Genomic DNA, 17,979 nt, shown 5'->3' on the forward strand with positions numbered 1-17,979 from the left:
TGAAAAATACAAATTCATCAGTTATTTAGGATTTTTTTAAAATCAAAACTAAAACCTTTAACTTCTTGGTGACAGGGGTCAGTATTTCCACGTCCAGATGAAATGCATGCCCTGCTCCTGCTACTCATCCCCAGAAGATAAGATATGCATATTAGTAGTAGATTTGGATAGAAGACACTCTGACGTTTCTAAAACGGTTTCAATCATGTCTGAGTATAACAGAACTTATTTAGCAGGTGAAACACAGAGGACAAACCATTCAGATGTATTTATTTTTAGGTCACTTTTCAATGGGTTTTCATTGGGAATCCAGATATCTAAGGGACCTTCTTGCAGTTCCTATCGCTTCCACTGGATGTCAACAGTCTTTGGAAATTGGTTGAGGTTTTCCTTTGTGTAATGAAGTACGGCCATCTTGAACGAGGGTCACTTGAAGTGTACTGTTAGAGTAGACTAGAAAGCATGCTTCAGTTTGTTTTCTTCCTGTATTGAACACAAATCATCCAGTCTTCAATTTTATCGGTTATTTACGTTAAAAATGACCTAAAGTTGTATTACAAAAGTAGTTTGAAATGCTTTGGCAAAGTTTACAGGTAACATGAGATATTTTGTAGCCACGTTGAGCAAGTTGGAACCGGTGTTTCTCCGGCTCAAACGCGCCAAATAAAATTTACATTTTGGATATAAATAGACGGAATTAATCGAACAAAAAGGACCATTTGTGATGTTTATGAGACATATTAGAGTGCCAACAAAAGAAGCTTGTCAAAGGTAAGGCATGAATTATATATTTTTTCTGCGTGTTGTGTCGCGCCTGAAATATGGTTTCTCTTTGTTTACGGAGGTGCTATCCTCAGATAATAGCATCGTTTGCTTTTGCCGAAAAGCATTTTTGAAATCTGACATGTTGGCTGGATTCACAACAAGTGTAGCTTTAATTTGCCATCTTGCATGTGTGATTTAATGAAAGTATAGTAATTTATTTGAATTTGGCGCTCTGCATTTTCCCTGGCTTTTGGCCAGGTGGGACGCTAGTGTCCCACATATCCCAGCGGGGTTAAATAACCTGGAATTCTGGGTTGCCATATTTTTGTTTGCTTCTGTTGCACACCAGATTGGGACCAAACAAGGGACCTAATCCTAATTTGACATTGATGTGCATTACTAAAACCGTGGCAAAAAATTATCTCCTGATGACATCAAACATTTACCAGAAAGTCAGTTTTGCCTGCTTGTCCTGAGTTGCGATTAGGCTCAAAGTACTTAAAAGCAGGTTGAGTATCCTTCATAGAGCAGGGAAATGACAGCCTGCTCTACTGTAAATCTTTATTCAGTAGTGACAGCCCTGTATTTTCCATGGGAGAGAGAAGCCGTCCCATATTTCCAGCTGGGAAGACAAACTCATCGGGATCTCTCTCTAACTCACATTCCAGTCCAGTGAGGTGACGTCTTTGTTGCTGGGTACGTCCTGGCCTCCCTCCCGTATACAGTGTCTCAGCACCAGCTGCGTGGAGCTGCCGTTCTCACTCAGGTTCCAGATCCGCGCCGTCGAGTCCCCAGACCTACACACACACACACACACACGTCATCCAACTTCTTTGGATAGCCTAAAACCACAGTAATGTCTGACTATGTAGATTGTATTATATGGTGCGTAGGATTCAATTAGATGTGCGAGTACAAAACACAAATAAACATTTCTCTGAAGTTTACCACCAGCAACCTGTTGGAAATGTCCTTGAGTTCTGCCACATCAAAATGTGGGTCAATGAATACTTCTCCAGACTACCAATGCTGTATGAAGGTGGATTTGACTTTATGAACAGAAATCATTTATCTTTAGGCTATGTCCCTTCTCTGTAGAGAGACCGAAGTAGGACAGACCGTGAAACAGGAGGACAGACCGTGAAACAGAAGGAGGACAGACCGTGAAACAGAAGGACAGACAGACCGTGAAACAGAAGGACAGACAGACCGTGAAACAGAAGGACAGACAGACCGTGAAACAGAAGGACAGACCGACCGTGAAACAGAAGTAGGACAGACAGTGAAACAGAAGTAGGACAGACAGTGAAACAGAAGTAGGACAGACAGTGAAACAGAAGTAGGACAGACAGTGAAACAGAAGTAGGACAGACAGTGAAACAGAAGTAGGACAGACAGTGAAACAGAAGTAGGACAGACAGTGAAACAGAAGTAGGACAGACAGTGAAACAGAAGTAGGACAGACAGTGAAACAGAAGTAGGACAGACAGTGAAACAGAAGTAGGACAGACAGTGAAACAGAAGTAGGACAGACAGTGAAACAGAAGTAGGACAGACAGTGAAACAGAAGTAGGACAGACAGTGAAACAGAAGGATATAGGAGTTTGTTCTGTACCCAGAGGCGAGCAGGTCGTTAACGGGGTTCCAGGCACAGATGAACACCTCGGACTCGTGGCCCCTCAGCACCATGGCCTTGTTTTGGGGGATCGCCACATTCTGGTCCACCTCCATCTCTATAAGGTGGTCTGGGGAGGCACACCATAAGACTCATCGTGTATCAAATGTCTTATATCCATCTAGAGTCCTCTATCTCTATGCTAGACACACAGATCAGAGTTCTTGGGCGGAGTCCCGGGCCAATTCTGCACTTGCACATTCCTCAATCATTTAAAACGCATAGGATTTACGTAAGCATTGGCTGATGGCGTTTCCACCCCTGTTAAATTCATGACCAGAGGGAGATATTGCTAGCTTGTCGAATAGCAGCTAAAGCTACACTAGTGTTAGTATGGATGACAACAGTCTCCACCGTACATTGTGCTTTAAACTCAAGAGGTGTGATGTATTGTAAATCAGTTGTACTGTTATGGATCATGAAAGGAAACATGGAAAATGTAACAAAAATAAATCAAAGACGTGCGATAATAAAAGGTTCTGCTCACTGGCTAAGCCATGGGCGCCGTTCTCCTCGCCGTTGGCAGCGGTGCCTCCCTCTCCGTTCTTGGCACCGCCAGGTTGGAGGCCCTGGGTGCCGCTGGTGCTGCCCACCTGCTGCTGCTGGGCCAGCTTTTCCCTGTAGGCCTGCTGCCGCGTCTGCACCACGTCGGGCATAACCGCGTCGATCAGGGACAGCGACTCGATGGGCCGCCCGTCAAAAAGAGTGCCATCCTGGGTGGCAACAAGACAGAAGTTTGGGTTCTTGCACGGCTTCAGGTACTACTAATGATGGGTGGGGCTGGGAACTGCAGAGACCTCATGATATCATCACCATACTTAGCTGCTGATTCTATAAGTATTGCGATTCTTACGTTTCTATATGTATTTCGATTTTATATGTATTGCGATTCTATACAGTTGAGATCAGAAGTTTACATACACCTTAGCCAAATGCAATAAAACCCAGTTTTTCACCATTCCTGACATTTAATCCTAGTAAAAATTCACTGTCTTAGGTCAGTTATGGTCACCACTTTATTTTAAGAATGTGAAATGTCAGAGTAATGGTAGAGAGAATTATTTCAGCTTTTATTTCTTTCATCACATTCCCAGTGGGTCAGAAGCTGACAAACTCTATTAGTATTTGGTAGCATTGCCTTTAAACTGTTTAACTTGGGTCAAAAGTTTCAGGTAGCCTTCCACAAGCTTCCCACAATAAGTTGGGTGAATTTTGGCCCATTCCTCCTGACAGAGCTGGTGTAATTAAGCCAGGTTTGGAGGCCTCCTTGCTCACACACACCTTCTCAGTTCTGCCCACAAACTTTCTATAGGATTGAGGTCAGGGCTTTGTGATGACCACTACAACACTTAGACTTTGTTGTCCTTAAGCCATTTTGCCACGACTTTGGAAGTATGCTTGGGGTCATTGTCCATTTGGAAGCCGCATTTGCGACCAAGCTTGAACTTCCTGACTGATGTCTTGAGATGTTGCTTCAATATATCCACATAATTTTCCCTCCTCATGATGCCATCTATTTTGTGAAGGGCACCAGTCCCTCCTGCAGCAAAGCACCCCCACAAACATAACGATGGTCATTACTGCCAAACAGTTCTGTTTTTGTTTCATCAGACCAGAGGACATTTTTCCAAAAAGTACGATCTTTGTCCCCATGTGCAGTTGCAAACCGTAGTCTGGCTTTTTTATGGCGGTTTTGGAGCAGTGCCTTCTTTGCTGAGCAACCTTTCAGGTTATGTTTATATAGGACTCGTTTTACTGTGGATATAGATACTTTTGTACCTGTTTCCTCCAGCATCTTCACAAGGTCCTTTGCTGTTGTTCTGGGATTGATTTGCACTTTTCAGACCAGAGTACATTCATCTCTAGGAGACAGAATGCGCCTCCTTCCTGAGCGGTATGACAGCTGCGTGGTCCCATGGTGTTTATACTTGCGTACTATTGTTTGTACAGATGAACGTGGTACCTTCAGGCATTTGGAAATTGCTCCCAAGGATGAACCAGACTTGTTGAGGTCTACAAAAACAAATTCTGAGGTCTTGGCTGATTTCTTTTGATTTTCCCATGATGTCAAGCAAAGAGGCACTGAGTTTGAAGGTAGGCCTTGAAATACATCCACAGATACACCTCCAATTGACTCTAATGATGTCAATTAGCCTATCAGAAGCTTCTAAAGCCATGATGTAATTTTCCAAGCTGTTTAAAGGCACAGTCAACTTTGTGTATGTAAACTTCTGACCCACTGGAATTGTGATTCAGTGAATTATAAGTTAAATAATCTCTCTATAAACAATTGTTGGAAAAATGACTTGTGTCATGCACAAAGTAGATGTCCTAACCCACTTGCCAAAACTATAGTTTGTTAACAAGAAATTTGTGGAGTGGTTGAAAAACAACTTTTAATGACTCCAACATAAGTGTATGTAAACTTCCGACTTCAACTGTATGCATTGCGATTCTATATGTACTGTGATTCGATATGTATTGTGATTCTCACAATTCTATATGTATCCCAATTCGATATGTATTGCGATTCTCCCGATTCGATAAACATTGATTCTATATGTATTGTGATTCTCATGATTCTACAGTGGGGCGAACAAGTATTTGACACACTGACGATTTTGCAGGTTTTTCTACTTACAAAGCAGGTAGAGGTCTGTAATTTTTATCATAGGTACACTTCAACTGTGAGAGACGGAATCTAAAACAAAAATCCAGAAAATCACATTGTATGATTTTTAAGTAATTAATTTGCATTTTATTGCATGACATAATTATTTGAGACATCAAAAAAGCAGAACTTAATATTTGGTACAGAAACCTTTGTTTGCAATTACAGAGATCATACGTTTCCTGTAGTTCTTGACCAGGTTTGCACACACTGCAGCAGGGATTTTGGCCCACTCCTCCATACAGACCTTCTCCAGATCCTTCAGGTTCAGGGCTGTCGCTGGGCAATACGGACTTTCAGCTCCCCCCAAAGATTTTATGTTGGGTTCAGGTCTGGAGACTGGCTAGGCCACTCCAGGACCTTGAGATGCATCATACGGAGCCACTCCTTAGTTGCCCTGGCTGTGTGTTTCGGGTCGTTGTCATGCTGGAAGACCCAGCCACGACCCATCTTCAATGCTCTTACTGAGGGAAGGAGGTTGTTGGCCAAGATCTCGCGATACATGGCCCCATCCATCCTTCCCTCAATAAGGTGCAGTCGTCCTGTCCCCTGTGCAGAAAAGCATCCCCAAAGAATGATGTTTCCACCTCCATGCTTCACGGTTGAAATGGTGTTCTTGGGGTTGTACTCATCCTTCTTCCTCCAAACACAGCGAGTGGAGTTTAGACCAAAAAGCTATATTTTTGTCTCATCAGACCACATGACCTTCTCCCATTCCTCCTCTGGACCATCCAGATGGTCATTGGCAAACTTCAGACGGGCCTGGACATGCGCTGGCTTGAGCAGGGGGACCTTGCATGCGCTGCAGGATTTTAGTCTATGACGGCGTAGTGTGTTACTAATGGTTTTCTTTGATACTGTGGTCCCAGCTCTCTTCAGGTCATTGACCAGGTCCTGCCGTGTAGTTCTGGGCTGATCCCTCACCTTCCTCATGATCATTGATGCCCCACGAGGTGAGATCTTGCGTGGAGCCCCAGACCGAGGATGATTGACCGTCATCTTGAACTTCTTCCATTTTCGAATAATTGCGCCAACAGTTGTTGCCTTCTCACCAAGCTGCTTGCCTATTGTCCTGTAGCCCATCCCAGCCTTGTGCAGGTCTACAATTTTATTCCTGATGTCCTTACACAGCTCTCTGGTCTTGGCCATTGTGGAGAGGTTGGAGTCTGTTTTGATTGAGTGTGTGGACAGGTGTCTTTTATACAGGTAACGAGTTCAAACAGGTGCAGTTAATACAGGTAATGAGTGGAGAACAGGAGGGATTCTTAAAGAAAAACTAACAGGTCTGTGAGAGCCGGAATTCTTACTGGTTGGTAGGTGATCAAATACTTATGTCATGCAATAAAATGCTATTTAATTACTTAAAAATCATACAATGTGATTTTCTGGATTTTTGTTTTATATTCCATTTCTCACAGTTGAAGTGTACCTATGATAAAAAATTACAGACCTCTACATGCTTTGTAAGTAGGAAAACCTGCAAAATCGGCAGTGTGTCAAATACTTGTTCTCCCCACTGTATATGTATTGTGATTCTATATGTATTGATTCGACAGCGTGCTTTCACTGTGATTTGATGTTCCTAACATATTGCTCACTATGTCTGCTGCTGAGGGACAAGAGAGAACAGTAGAAACCAAGTTTTGACCAGTCAGTGAAACAAAGTGCTGAAAACATGTTGGCTCACTATTTAAAAACAAAACGGAGAACAAGCTATAGGATGAAAACAGGCACAGATGACCAGCACTAGCTAACTACCTACAGTAGCAAAAAATTATAATAAATACATGTACAAATCGATACATTGAGTCAAATATAGGTAAGATAGTCCAAAAATAATATTGTGATTTGTAACTTCATTAATTCCCAACTCATCACTACAGGTGATTCAGGGCCAGATGGTTTTATAATACCCTAATGGCTAAAGGGAAATTCCACTCAAAAGTTTAACATTTCTTTCTTTACCTTTGAATGTTTCAATTGATATGTCTAACATGCGTCTTTACCCAGAAACTTTAGTCAAAATCTGTAGAAGAGCACTAGAAAATTAGAATCCAATGACATCAGCTATAGCAGAGCAATAGAGCGGATGATGTCATAGGATTGCTCTTCCCTAGGATTAGATGTAATGTAATCCTAGATTTGTGGTTGGGGCAACTTCAACCGTCTTACATTTAGGAAATTAAAGGCTACAGAGAAGGTATTGAACACGGCGGCAGGTAACCTAGTGGTTACAGCGTTGGGCCAGTAACCCGAAAGTTTGCTAGATCGAATCCCTGAGCTGACGAGGTAAAAATCGGTCGTTCTGCCCCTGAACAAGGCAGTTAACCCACTGTTCCTAGGCCATCATTGTACATAAGAATTTGTTCTTAACTGACTGGCCTAGTTAAATAAAGGTTAAATAAAATAGTCAATATTTAGGAAAGTTGACGGTTAGAGTGGCGTACAGCCAGTAAATAAGCAAGTTAGCATTGAGGGTACTGACCTCGTTGATGCTGACCTCTGCCTCCACGTACTGCAGGCCCTTCTGGATGATGGAGATGAGGGCAGCAGGGGGCACCAGGGCTCCGTTGATATTGGACTGGCTGATGTGGCTCTCTATGCCAAAGGTGAAAGCCGAGTGGGAGAAGCCTGGCAGACAGGGAGAGGGATGGAGAGAGCGAGAGAGGGACATTAGTGTTGTTACACCCCTGTCCTTCAAATCGCCACACCACTGCGTCATTAGGTTGTTATGGTTACGTTCACCTTGAAGAGTTTATACTCAGCGAGCAAAACTTGTTGAAATGATGTCATAGTGACATAATTTCAACCAGTGTCTGGTCATAGTGACATCATTTCAACCAGCTTCACCAGCTGTGTAGCACTCAGTTAACATTCCATTTGAGGATTATGGTGGTAGAAATATTAAGCATTTTTCCTGCATTTCAGCTAGATAAATTGCAGATCTGACAATGGATAGTGGTCCCAATTAGTTCAAATAGAAATGTTCAATAGGACGAGACACTACATTTCCGGAGCAAGCTACTGCACAAAGTACATGAGAAGATGTAGGTCTGTCTTACCCGACTCTTGCAGGTATCTGTACACCAGGAAGTTGACCTCATCACTGCTAATGCTCATTTTTAATCCTGGCGGTTAAACCATGGGGTCAGCGCAGGATAGGAGCCTAGCAAGAACAAGAGACAGACACAGTTACAACACCTACCCTGACGAAATATGAATGCTGAATCCTATTATAGTAAGACAATTATTTACAGAGTGAACTGACATGTCAATGAACCCAGTGCCTTCGCCGGGGTTGAACATTTGAACGCTTTCCCATGGATTACCAATGCACTGATTAGTAACTAAGTATTTAGTTGGAACTGGGCATGCTTTTGAACTTGGTAGTCTTGGCAAGTGGCAACATTGACTTTCAACACGTAGTGTAGATTGTAAATGCGTAGTAGATCCTTGAAAACAGAGTAATTTTTTTTAAAGACTAACTCCCCAACAGATAATGACCTAAGGCCTTTTGATCCCTCACCTTGCCCGACCTACTTTGTGCAAACTTCATAACTCTGTGGCTACAGCGATCATTATTTGGCAGTATAATCATGGAGTTGAATTCTTCTTTGGTGGGTTGTGGAGTGTTCCCATCCTGGTCCTTAGGCGGGGCACTAGTTTCCATTCATTAATCCCCACAACTGGAAATCATTACCAAGCCCTCCTTAAAGAGGTCAGGCTAATTCTTGTGGACAAAACCACTGGGGGAAAGGAAATTGGGGGGGGGGGGGGGGGGTACGGGAATAACAGCCAGCATAGTTTGTATCCCTGCCGCGTATTTAATCAAGCAAAGCCACACACTGTTTAAACAGGACTGTGGAAATAAACAGGGACGTAGAGGATGGCCGGATTGAAACTTCCAGCTCTCTGTCATGCCAGCACACTAAAGTCAACACTCAGACCAGAAATTAGATCCAACGCTAATCAAATCAAGAGAGCCTTGGACTCTGGCGAATGACAATGCACTTCATTGCGCAGACAGAATCATGACAATGTTGGGTGTGTAACCGCGTTGCAGGAGACACCCATAGGTGTTCACATTGACTATGAGGGGTCAGGTTGCTGAGGTGGTGTCTACATACATACATATAAAATATATATATATTTAAATACACTGACAACAGGTTTGCATGTTATTTGCTGAGTTCATTGCTTTTCTCTTGTCCCATATCAATTACAGACAGGGTCTCACTCCTCGCCTCCTTCTCAAAAGGCATTGGAGGAGAAGAATGAGAAAGTGCCAGGTTTTCATTCAAACTTGTAGCTGCTAGAAAACACCCACCCACTGGCCAGGATTAGTGATGTTAAGCCAGACCATAGCTCACATTGCAAAGTGGTGGGTGACCCGCTAATAGCCTAGCCTGCCTACCATTGACTATAGCCTATGCGCTCAAATGGCGATTCGGAGGCACACTTTAATTACAATTTTAAAAAAAATAAGAGTAGCTTTTTAATCGTGGCCATCAAAACAGTGAGCACATGATAGCATATAGAATTTGTTATGCAATGACAGGGCGTATAAAAACAAGTTTCACTCCAGTAGCAGCTTTTTCAAGAGCTGCTCTCATTCTGTCTGACAGGTGACAGTATATTCCTCTCCTCAAAGTAGGCTCTGTATGCTGTGCGTGTGGTGTGATAAGATACATGATGACTAATGAAAATACACAACTGACAATTTAATTGTACTAAATAATGAAAATTAACCTATAGATCAATAAGCATAACCAATCACATGTATTTTTTATGGCTAACCGGTTAACATCCCTACCTCTCGGTAGGCTATGGTACACTGTAGCTTCTACTGTATTGTACTCCCTCTCTGAACGCGATGCCCACGGACAGCAGTCTCTCTAGGGTTGTCACGATACCAGTATCACGAAACTCAGAAGTATCGTGGCAAGGAAACAAAACATGAAGCGGACAAAATTTGCTGAGGAAAACAGTCCTAATATTGGAAACAAACAGCCTTATGTTGTTACCCAGAATCACATGTTTCTTTTCCGAGCCATAGCACAATATTTTACATACAGTAGGACCAAAGAGTTGTCTGACTTGTGTTTTCCTGGTTTCGTGACAAACCTATGTTCTATGAATACGAGCCCCAAGGACAGCAATCTCTCCCTGAGCACGAGGCCCAAGGCTGTGAGTGTGAATGCATTAACCCAGCACAGCACCGTTTGTACGGCACATTCCATCCATAAATCACAGCCGGGGCCTCGAGAGTGAATGTGCGGGAAATCATGTCAGCTACAGCTCGACAAGCCAGATTACAACGGGTTGAAGAGTTTACTAATTGTGCCGATGTGTATTCCTATTCCCCTACGTAAATATTTACAGCGTTCAAGGGACGGAAGGTGTTTATTTTTCCAGTCCGTGCCGCTTTAAGGCTGTGCCACAAGTCAGTCGGGTCATGGAGGGTGAATATGACTCACTGGTGTGAGGTCTTTGTCTCTCTGTTTGACGTACACTGAAGTACAGGCCTCAACCCCAGAGTCCTGACATGTTGTCGGGGGCATGACTGTGCCTGCAGACTCCTCTCGTGCTCCTTCACTACAGTTCACAGAGCGGATGAGAAAATACTATGTTGATGCAAAATGACACGCTTATCCTACGTGGTATCCAAAATTAACTCTGCATCCTGGTAGTCCAGGTCTGAGCCAACGTATAGAGAAAGTCCTCCTTACAACGCACTTTGCACTCAAGTCAAAGTGTGAACCTGCGATAACCACTGTGCTTTCTAATATACTTTATTGGACAAAAGCACAACTTGTGTGTTGCTTCTAAGTAGGCTATTACATACGATGATGTCAGCTCCAGATTACTCACCATGTGATCAAGTGTCTTTCAGAAGCTCATTGCTCCACCATCCATAGGAGGAACTCCGCAATCTAGGACCAAAGACAGGGAAAATAACAATGACGCTGTTGTTCATGTTGACCCTCCTCTGAGCCAGTACTTGAGTGAAACCTTGAGTATACTGTTTAAAAGTATATAGCATGGAAAGAGGACGACGCTATCATATTTCATAGCAACATCAGACCTCATGATTATCCATGACAAACATACAAATCCCAGCGCATAGATATTACCTATCAATGTTGTATGGGAGTTGTGAGGGAAATGTAGCAGTGCCTATGCAGGCAGATTGAGGAAAGAGTTAAGAGTTGACTGGCCAGGAAGGTTGTGTCACTCACTATACTATCAGAGAAACCGGGTCAGCAGTGCTGAAGCCAAAACAGCCAATGGACCTTTGTGCTACCAGTGCCCTGGTGGGAGAATGCAAGAAGCAGACTGAGGAGAATTATTTTCTACAGTACACAAGGACTGTGTATAGTAGTGTACCTTGAAAATGTGTGTTGAATTTTCAACATGTAGCCTACAACATGGTAGTTCAAGTATTGGAAGGGCTATGATTTTGTTTCTATAACTTAGGTTCCATTTTCTTGACACCTAGCTAGAAGGTTGAAGAAATTGATAGCAAATGTAAGAAATCATATGTTAGTGTTTGACTGTGTGTAGACTATAGTGGGATGTTGGTTCCACACACTCAACAAAAACACTTAGTTGTGTATTTGATGGACTTTTCCTCCGGCGCTACAAATCATTAATTCTGCCATTTCTCTCTCTTCTCTATTTGAAAATACAACGCTTGAATGAGATAGTTAGTCTGACTGAGCCGTTCACTACTACAGTAGTTAATGAACTCTCCTCTTTAACTGTACACAAGTCACTGATGAGTGAGTTGTGAGTTTAAAACAGTGGATACCTAGCTAACGTTATTTCCCATGGTAGCCTAGTTGAACACGTCTACTTGATATCAAAGATTGGACTAATCCCTACTCATTATTATCATGGTCTTAAAATGGGAGGTTGAGCCCTGGTACCATGGCAATTTCTATTTCTTTAACACCCAGTTAACAGAAGTCCCCCACTGCCGAAGCATGAGGACCTACTAGTAGCGGCAGAAGACTGCTAACATTAGCACACTGGTAGCTAACTAATTGGAGGTCATTTACTAGTTAACTAGCTAACTAGTTAGCACAATTTACTATAGGTAACTTAAACAGTTAACGGCGTCATTTAAATTTCATCTAACGTATAACCTCAGCTTTTAAAACAGAAATTCATTCATCTAGCCAAACTATTACGGTCTGTCACCTAACGTTAGCTAGCTAGCGTTATGTCACCAGGCTAAAGCTATCTTAGCTAACTGGCTAGCTAACGGGGAGAGCACAAATCCCATCCCCCACACGGTTGTTAGCAAATGAGGCTAAGCTAACGTAAGTTAGCTAGCTAGCCGGAGCACCGCGACGTGGTTTTTCCGCTCGCCACACTCCCGTGCCCATGAGGCATTGCTAAAGGACTTAGCGTTCGCTAGCTAGCTACACTAACGTAGTTGTTTCAAAAACCAAAGGCAATCGTTTTGAAAGGGGTGGCAATATTTTGCATTCATTCCTATGTTCCAACAACAAATACAAAACATACGATTCGGTCTTATATGAAATGTTCTGCTAAACGCTAGCAAGTAAGCTAGGCTAGTTAGCTAGCTGCTTTTTCAAAATGTCTCCATAATCCAGTACCTACTTTGTCTGAAATCTTTTGATAGATGGTTTCCGCTGTAATCCTCGTGTTCAAGCTAAACCATGTTATCCATTTACAAATATTGGAAAATTGATATCTCAAGGAAATGTATTAACATTTTAAAGATAATAGCTAGAGATACAGAGCCAGGCGGTTCGAAACCAACGGCTTCAGACACAGTAACGTGACTTTCCCTACAAAAATGGGCAGCCTTTCTACAGTCTTTCCAAACGTCACTCGTTGTAGCGGAGTTATCAGAGTTTACAGGAAACGTGTTTCCTACTGTTCAACCAGTTGGTGTAGTGCTATTTTCTTAGGCGCACAGGAGCGGGAATTTCTTTTATTACGATTAATTCAATTTCAATTCAAAGGGTTAATCGACGTGGGAAACATATATTTACATTGCCAAGCAAGTGAAATAGATAATAAACAAAAGTGAAATAAACAATCAAAAATAAACAGTAAACATTACATCCACAAAAGTTCCAAAGGAATAGAGACATTTCAAATGTTATATTATGGCTATATACAGTGTTGTAACGATGTGCAAATAGTTAAAGTACAAAAGGGAAAATAAATAAACATAAATATAGGTTGTATTTACAATGGTGTTTGTTCTTCACTGGTTGCCCTTTTCTTGTGGCAACAGGTCACAAATCTTGCTGCTGTGATTGCACACTGTGGTATTTCACCCAGTAGATATGGGAGTTTATCAAATTTGGATTTGTTTTCGAATTCTTTGTGGGTCTGTGTAATCTGAGGGAAATATGTGTCTCTAATATGGTCATACATTTGGCAGGAGGTTATGAAGTGCATCTCAGTTTCCACCTCATTTTGTGGGCAGCGTGCACATAGCCTGTCTTCTCTCGAGAGCCAGGTCTGCCTACGGCAGCATCTCTCAATAGCAAGGCTATGCAGGGGTGTAAAAAGTATCCAATTGTGATACTTGAGTAAAAGTATAGATACCTTAATAGAAAGTTACTCAAGTAAAAGTTAGTCACCCAGTAAAATACTAACTATTTGAGGAAAAGTCTAAAAGCATTTGGTTCTAAATATACTTAAGTAATCAAAAGTAAATGTAATTGCTAAAATATACTTAAGTATCAAAAGTAGAAGTGCTCAGTGCTAGAGGTATCACTACAGACCCTGGTTCGATTCCAGGCTGTATCACAACCGGCTATGATTGGGAGTTCCATAGGGCGGCGCACAATTGGCTCAGCATTGTCTGGGTTAGGGTTTGGCTGGGGTAGGCCGTCATTGGAAATAAGAATTTGTTCTTAACTGACTTGCCTGGTTAAATAAATCAAAAAGTGTTGGTGTTTGTCCCATTTTGTGAATTCTTGGTTGGTGAGCGGACCCAGGAACTCTGAACCATAAAGGTCAATGGGTTCTATAAATGATTCAAGTATTTTTTGGCAGATCCTAATTGGTATGTTGAATTTGATGTTCCTTTTGATGGTGTAGAAGACCCTTCTTGTCTTGTCTCTCAGATCGTTCACAGCTTTGTGGAATTGTGTGATCTAGGGTAACGGTGTCTGAATGGAATTTGTATTTGTGGTCCTGGCAACTGGACCTTTTTTGCAACACCAATTTTTTTTGTCTTACTGAGATTAACTGTAAGGGCCCAGGTCTGACAGAATCTGGGCAGAATATCTAGGTGCTGCTGTAGGCCCTCGTTGTTTGGGGACAGAAGCACCAGATCATTTGCAAACAATATACAATTGACTTTAGATTCTAGCAGGGTGAGGCCGGGTGCTGCAGACTGTTCTAGTGCCCTCGCCAATTCGTTGAGATATACGTTGAAGAGGGTGGGGGTCAAGCTGCATCCCTGTCTCCCACGGCACTGCACACTTGTTGTTGTTTGTGTACATGGATTTTATAATGTCCTATGTTTTTCCCCTAAACACCGCTTTCCATCAATGTATAGCAGCCCCTCATGTCAAATTGAGTCAAAAGCTTTTTTGAAATCAATAAAGTATGAGAAGACTTTCCCTTCCCTTTGGTTAATTTGTTTGCCAGTTAGGGTGTGCAGGGTGAATACGTGGTCTGTTGTACGGTAATTTGGTAAAAAGGCCATTTGACATTTGCTCAGTACATTGTTTTCACTGAGGAAATGTACAAGTCTGCTGTTAATGCAGATGATTTTCTCAAGGTTGCTGTTGACACATATCACACAGCAGTTATTGGGGTCGAATTTGTCTCTTCTTTTGGGGATTGGGGTGATCAGTCCTTGGTTCCAAATATTGGGGAAGATGCCAGAACTGAGGATGATGTTAAAGAGTTGAAGTATAGCCAATTGGAATTTGTGGTCTGTATATTTGATCATTTCAAATAGGGTACCATCAACACAACAGGACTTCTTAGGGTTCTGGAGCTCAGACTTTACGACCTGAAGATCACTGACGCCATAATTTGCCCTCATATTTTTCAGAGTTCCCAGTTGTTTTGAACAAGGCATCTTTATAGAATACGCATAAAATGCATCCTCCAAATGCAATGTTTGCCTATGCACACATATCTCAAGAATATTTTTCATTTTAATACCTTAAAAACACGAAGTTAGGCATACCATAATCAAAATAGGCCATCATCACTGTCAATCGTGAATGATAATAGATGCCAGCTTGTAGTCCTAAACACCGGAAATTAGTTACCTCTGGTTAATTCAGCCATTCCTATGGGGAAAATGAATAGGGAAAGAATAGAGTTTTGGAATAAACACCGAAAGGTCTGAGGTTAAGTTCTTTGAAATCCAAGTTAACAAACAGATTACAGACCATTTCGAATCTCACTGTACCTTATCCGCTATGCAATTACTGTGAAGCCGTATTCATCGATCTGGCTAATGCTTTTGACTCTGTCAATCACAACATTCTTATTGGCAGACTCAACAGCCTTGGTTCTGAAATGATTGCCTCGCTTGGTTCACCAACTATAGAGTTCAGTATGTCAAGTCAGAGGGCCTGTTGTTCGGACCTCTTGGCAGTCTCTATGGGGGTGCCACAGGGTTAAATTCTCGGGCCGACTCGCTTCTCTGTATACATCAATGATGTCGCTCTCGCTGCTGGTGATTCTTTTATCCACCTCTACGCAGACGACACCATTCTGTATACTTCTGGCCCTTCCTTGGACACTGTGTTAACTAACCTCCAGATGAGCTTCAATGCCATACAACTCTCCTTCCATGGCCTCCAGCTGCTCTTAAATGCTAGTAAAACTAAATGCATGCTCTTCAACCGTTTGCTGCCCGCACCTGCCCGCCAGTCCAGCATCACTACTCTGGACGGTTCTGACTTAGAATATGTGGACAACTACAAATACCTAGGTGTCTGGTTAGACTGTAAACTCTCCTTCCTGACTCACATTAAACATCTCCAATCCAAAATTAAATCTAGAATTGGCTTCCTATTTCGCAACAAAGCATCCTTCACTCATGCTGCCAAACATACCCTCGTAAAACTGACCATCCTACCGATCCTCGTCTTCGGTGATGTCATTTACAAAATAGCCTCCAACACTCTACTCAACAAATTAGATGCAGTCTATCACAGTGCCATCCGTTCTGTCACCAAAGCCCCATATACTACCCACCATTGCGACCTGTATGCTCTCGTTGGCTGGCACTCGCTTCATACTCGTCGCCAAACCCACTGGCTCCAGGTCATCTACAAGTCTCTGCTAGGTAAAGCCCCACCTTATATCAGCTCACTGGTCACCATAGCAGCACCCACCCATAGCATGCGCTCCAGCAGGTATATCTCACTGGTCACCCCCAACGCCAATTCTTCCTTTGGCCCGCCTCTCCTTCCAGTTCTCTGCTGCCAATGATTGGAACAAACTGCAAAAATCTCTGAAGCTGGAGACTCATATCTCCCTCACTAGCTTTGAGCACCAGCTGTCAGAGCAGCTCACAGATCACTGCACCTGTACATAGCTCATCTGTAAATAACCCATATCAAATCAAATGTTATTGGAAGCATACACATATGTAGAAGGTGTTATTACTGGTGTAGCGAAATGCTTGTGTTCCTTGCTTCAACAGCAGTAATATCTAACAATTCACAACAATACAGACAAATCTAAAACATTTTAAGTCAGAACAACAGCTCCATCACAACATATAATCTCCCTAATTGATTTACAACCCTTCACTTGGTTTCACCAATCAGACAAAAAGGAAAAAGTACAGAGGCCTCTCTCAATCAGTCTGCAGCCAGCCACCAGTCACAACAACAGTGATTCACCCATCCCCCACTACGGCTCATTTTTGCCTGGCTAGGCACCACTAGCTATAGATTAATTACTCCCCACCCCCTATCCTTTGAACAGTATATACAGTCATTGGCTCAGTCATTCCTACTGGGAAAGTCAATAACAAGCTGAAGTCATCATTGATCTGTATATACTGTATATTGCTGTTTTCTATTTACATCATGTTCCTAAGTGCATTGCATAGTTTTAGCTGGAGATGCTGATCAAAATATATACCAGCGTAAGATCTTATGAGAAGCACTGACGGGACTGTGAAAGTGTCATGGGAGTTGTATATCACCCTGGGCTGAGACCTTGAGATAGGATCATTCCATGATTCCTCAGTACATTTCAGATCAAATGCTGCAGATATATCAAAGATAGGATGACATGACCATAGCACAAGCTTCTCCTGCCATCATTGAAAAACTAGCCTGATAGTGTACTGATTTTGTGCTAACCTACCGCTGTTTCACTCAGACTGGTCCCTAGTGAAGATTCTGCTTCATCGCTCCAGGCTTCCCTGTGGCAGATGATGACACATCATGAAATTATGAATGTTGCCAGCAGAAGAACCCATAAAACAAAACAAGCAGAACAAGTAGCCTAAATACAGTACAGACAGTACATATAGTACAGATAGTACAGACAGTACATATATTACAGACAGTACAGACAGTACATACAGTACATATATTACATATAGTACATACAGTACAGACAGTACAGACAGTACAGACAGTACATACAGTACATATATTACATACAGTACAGACACTACAGACAGTACATATATTACATACAGTATATACAGTACAGACAGTACATATATTACATACAGTACATACAGTACATATATTACATACAGTACATACAGTACATACAGTACATATATTACATACAGTACAGACAGTACATACAGTACATATAGTACATATATTACATACAGTACATATATCGAATACAGTACATATATTACATACAGTACAGA

At 42.2% G+C, this 17,979-nt stretch overlaps 1 protein-coding gene across 4 annotated transcripts in view; it reads right to left on the reverse strand.

The window, feature by feature from the left end:
• Nucleotides 1-12,954, reverse strand: part of LOC115126658 (F-box-like/WD repeat-containing protein TBL1XR1) — a 32,043-nt gene extending 19,089 nt beyond the window's left edge. For 2 of the 4 annotated variants that reach the window (XR_010460256.1, XR_010460254.1), the window contains exons 1-7: nt 12,741-12,954; nt 10,983-11,044; nt 8,174-8,277; nt 7,597-7,742; nt 2,928-3,153; nt 2,381-2,510; nt 1,427-1,562 (exon numbers count right to left, since the gene is read on the reverse strand). Coding sequence is in view for 1 of the 4 variants with exons in the window: in XM_065005920.1 (XP_064861992.1) it covers nt 1,427-1,562; nt 2,381-2,510; nt 2,928-3,153; nt 7,597-7,742; nt 8,174-8,231 (696 nt within the window). In the remaining 3 variants the exon portion in view is untranslated. Of the gene's footprint in view, nt 1-1,426; nt 1,563-2,380; nt 2,511-2,927; nt 3,154-7,596; nt 7,743-8,173; nt 8,278-10,588; nt 10,707-10,982; nt 11,045-12,740 lie in introns of all 4 variants that reach the window. The other 2 variants (XR_010460255.1, XM_065005920.1) reach the window with 2 other exon arrangements.
• Between the last annotated feature and the right edge of the window lie 5,025 nt (nt 12,955-17,979).

Source organism: Oncorhynchus nerka, linkage group LG20 (genome assembly GCF_034236695.1).
Source record: "Oncorhynchus nerka isolate Pitt River linkage group LG20, Oner_Uvic_2.0, whole genome shotgun sequence".
NCBI lineage: Eukaryota > Metazoa > Chordata > Actinopteri > Salmoniformes > Salmonidae > Oncorhynchus > Oncorhynchus nerka.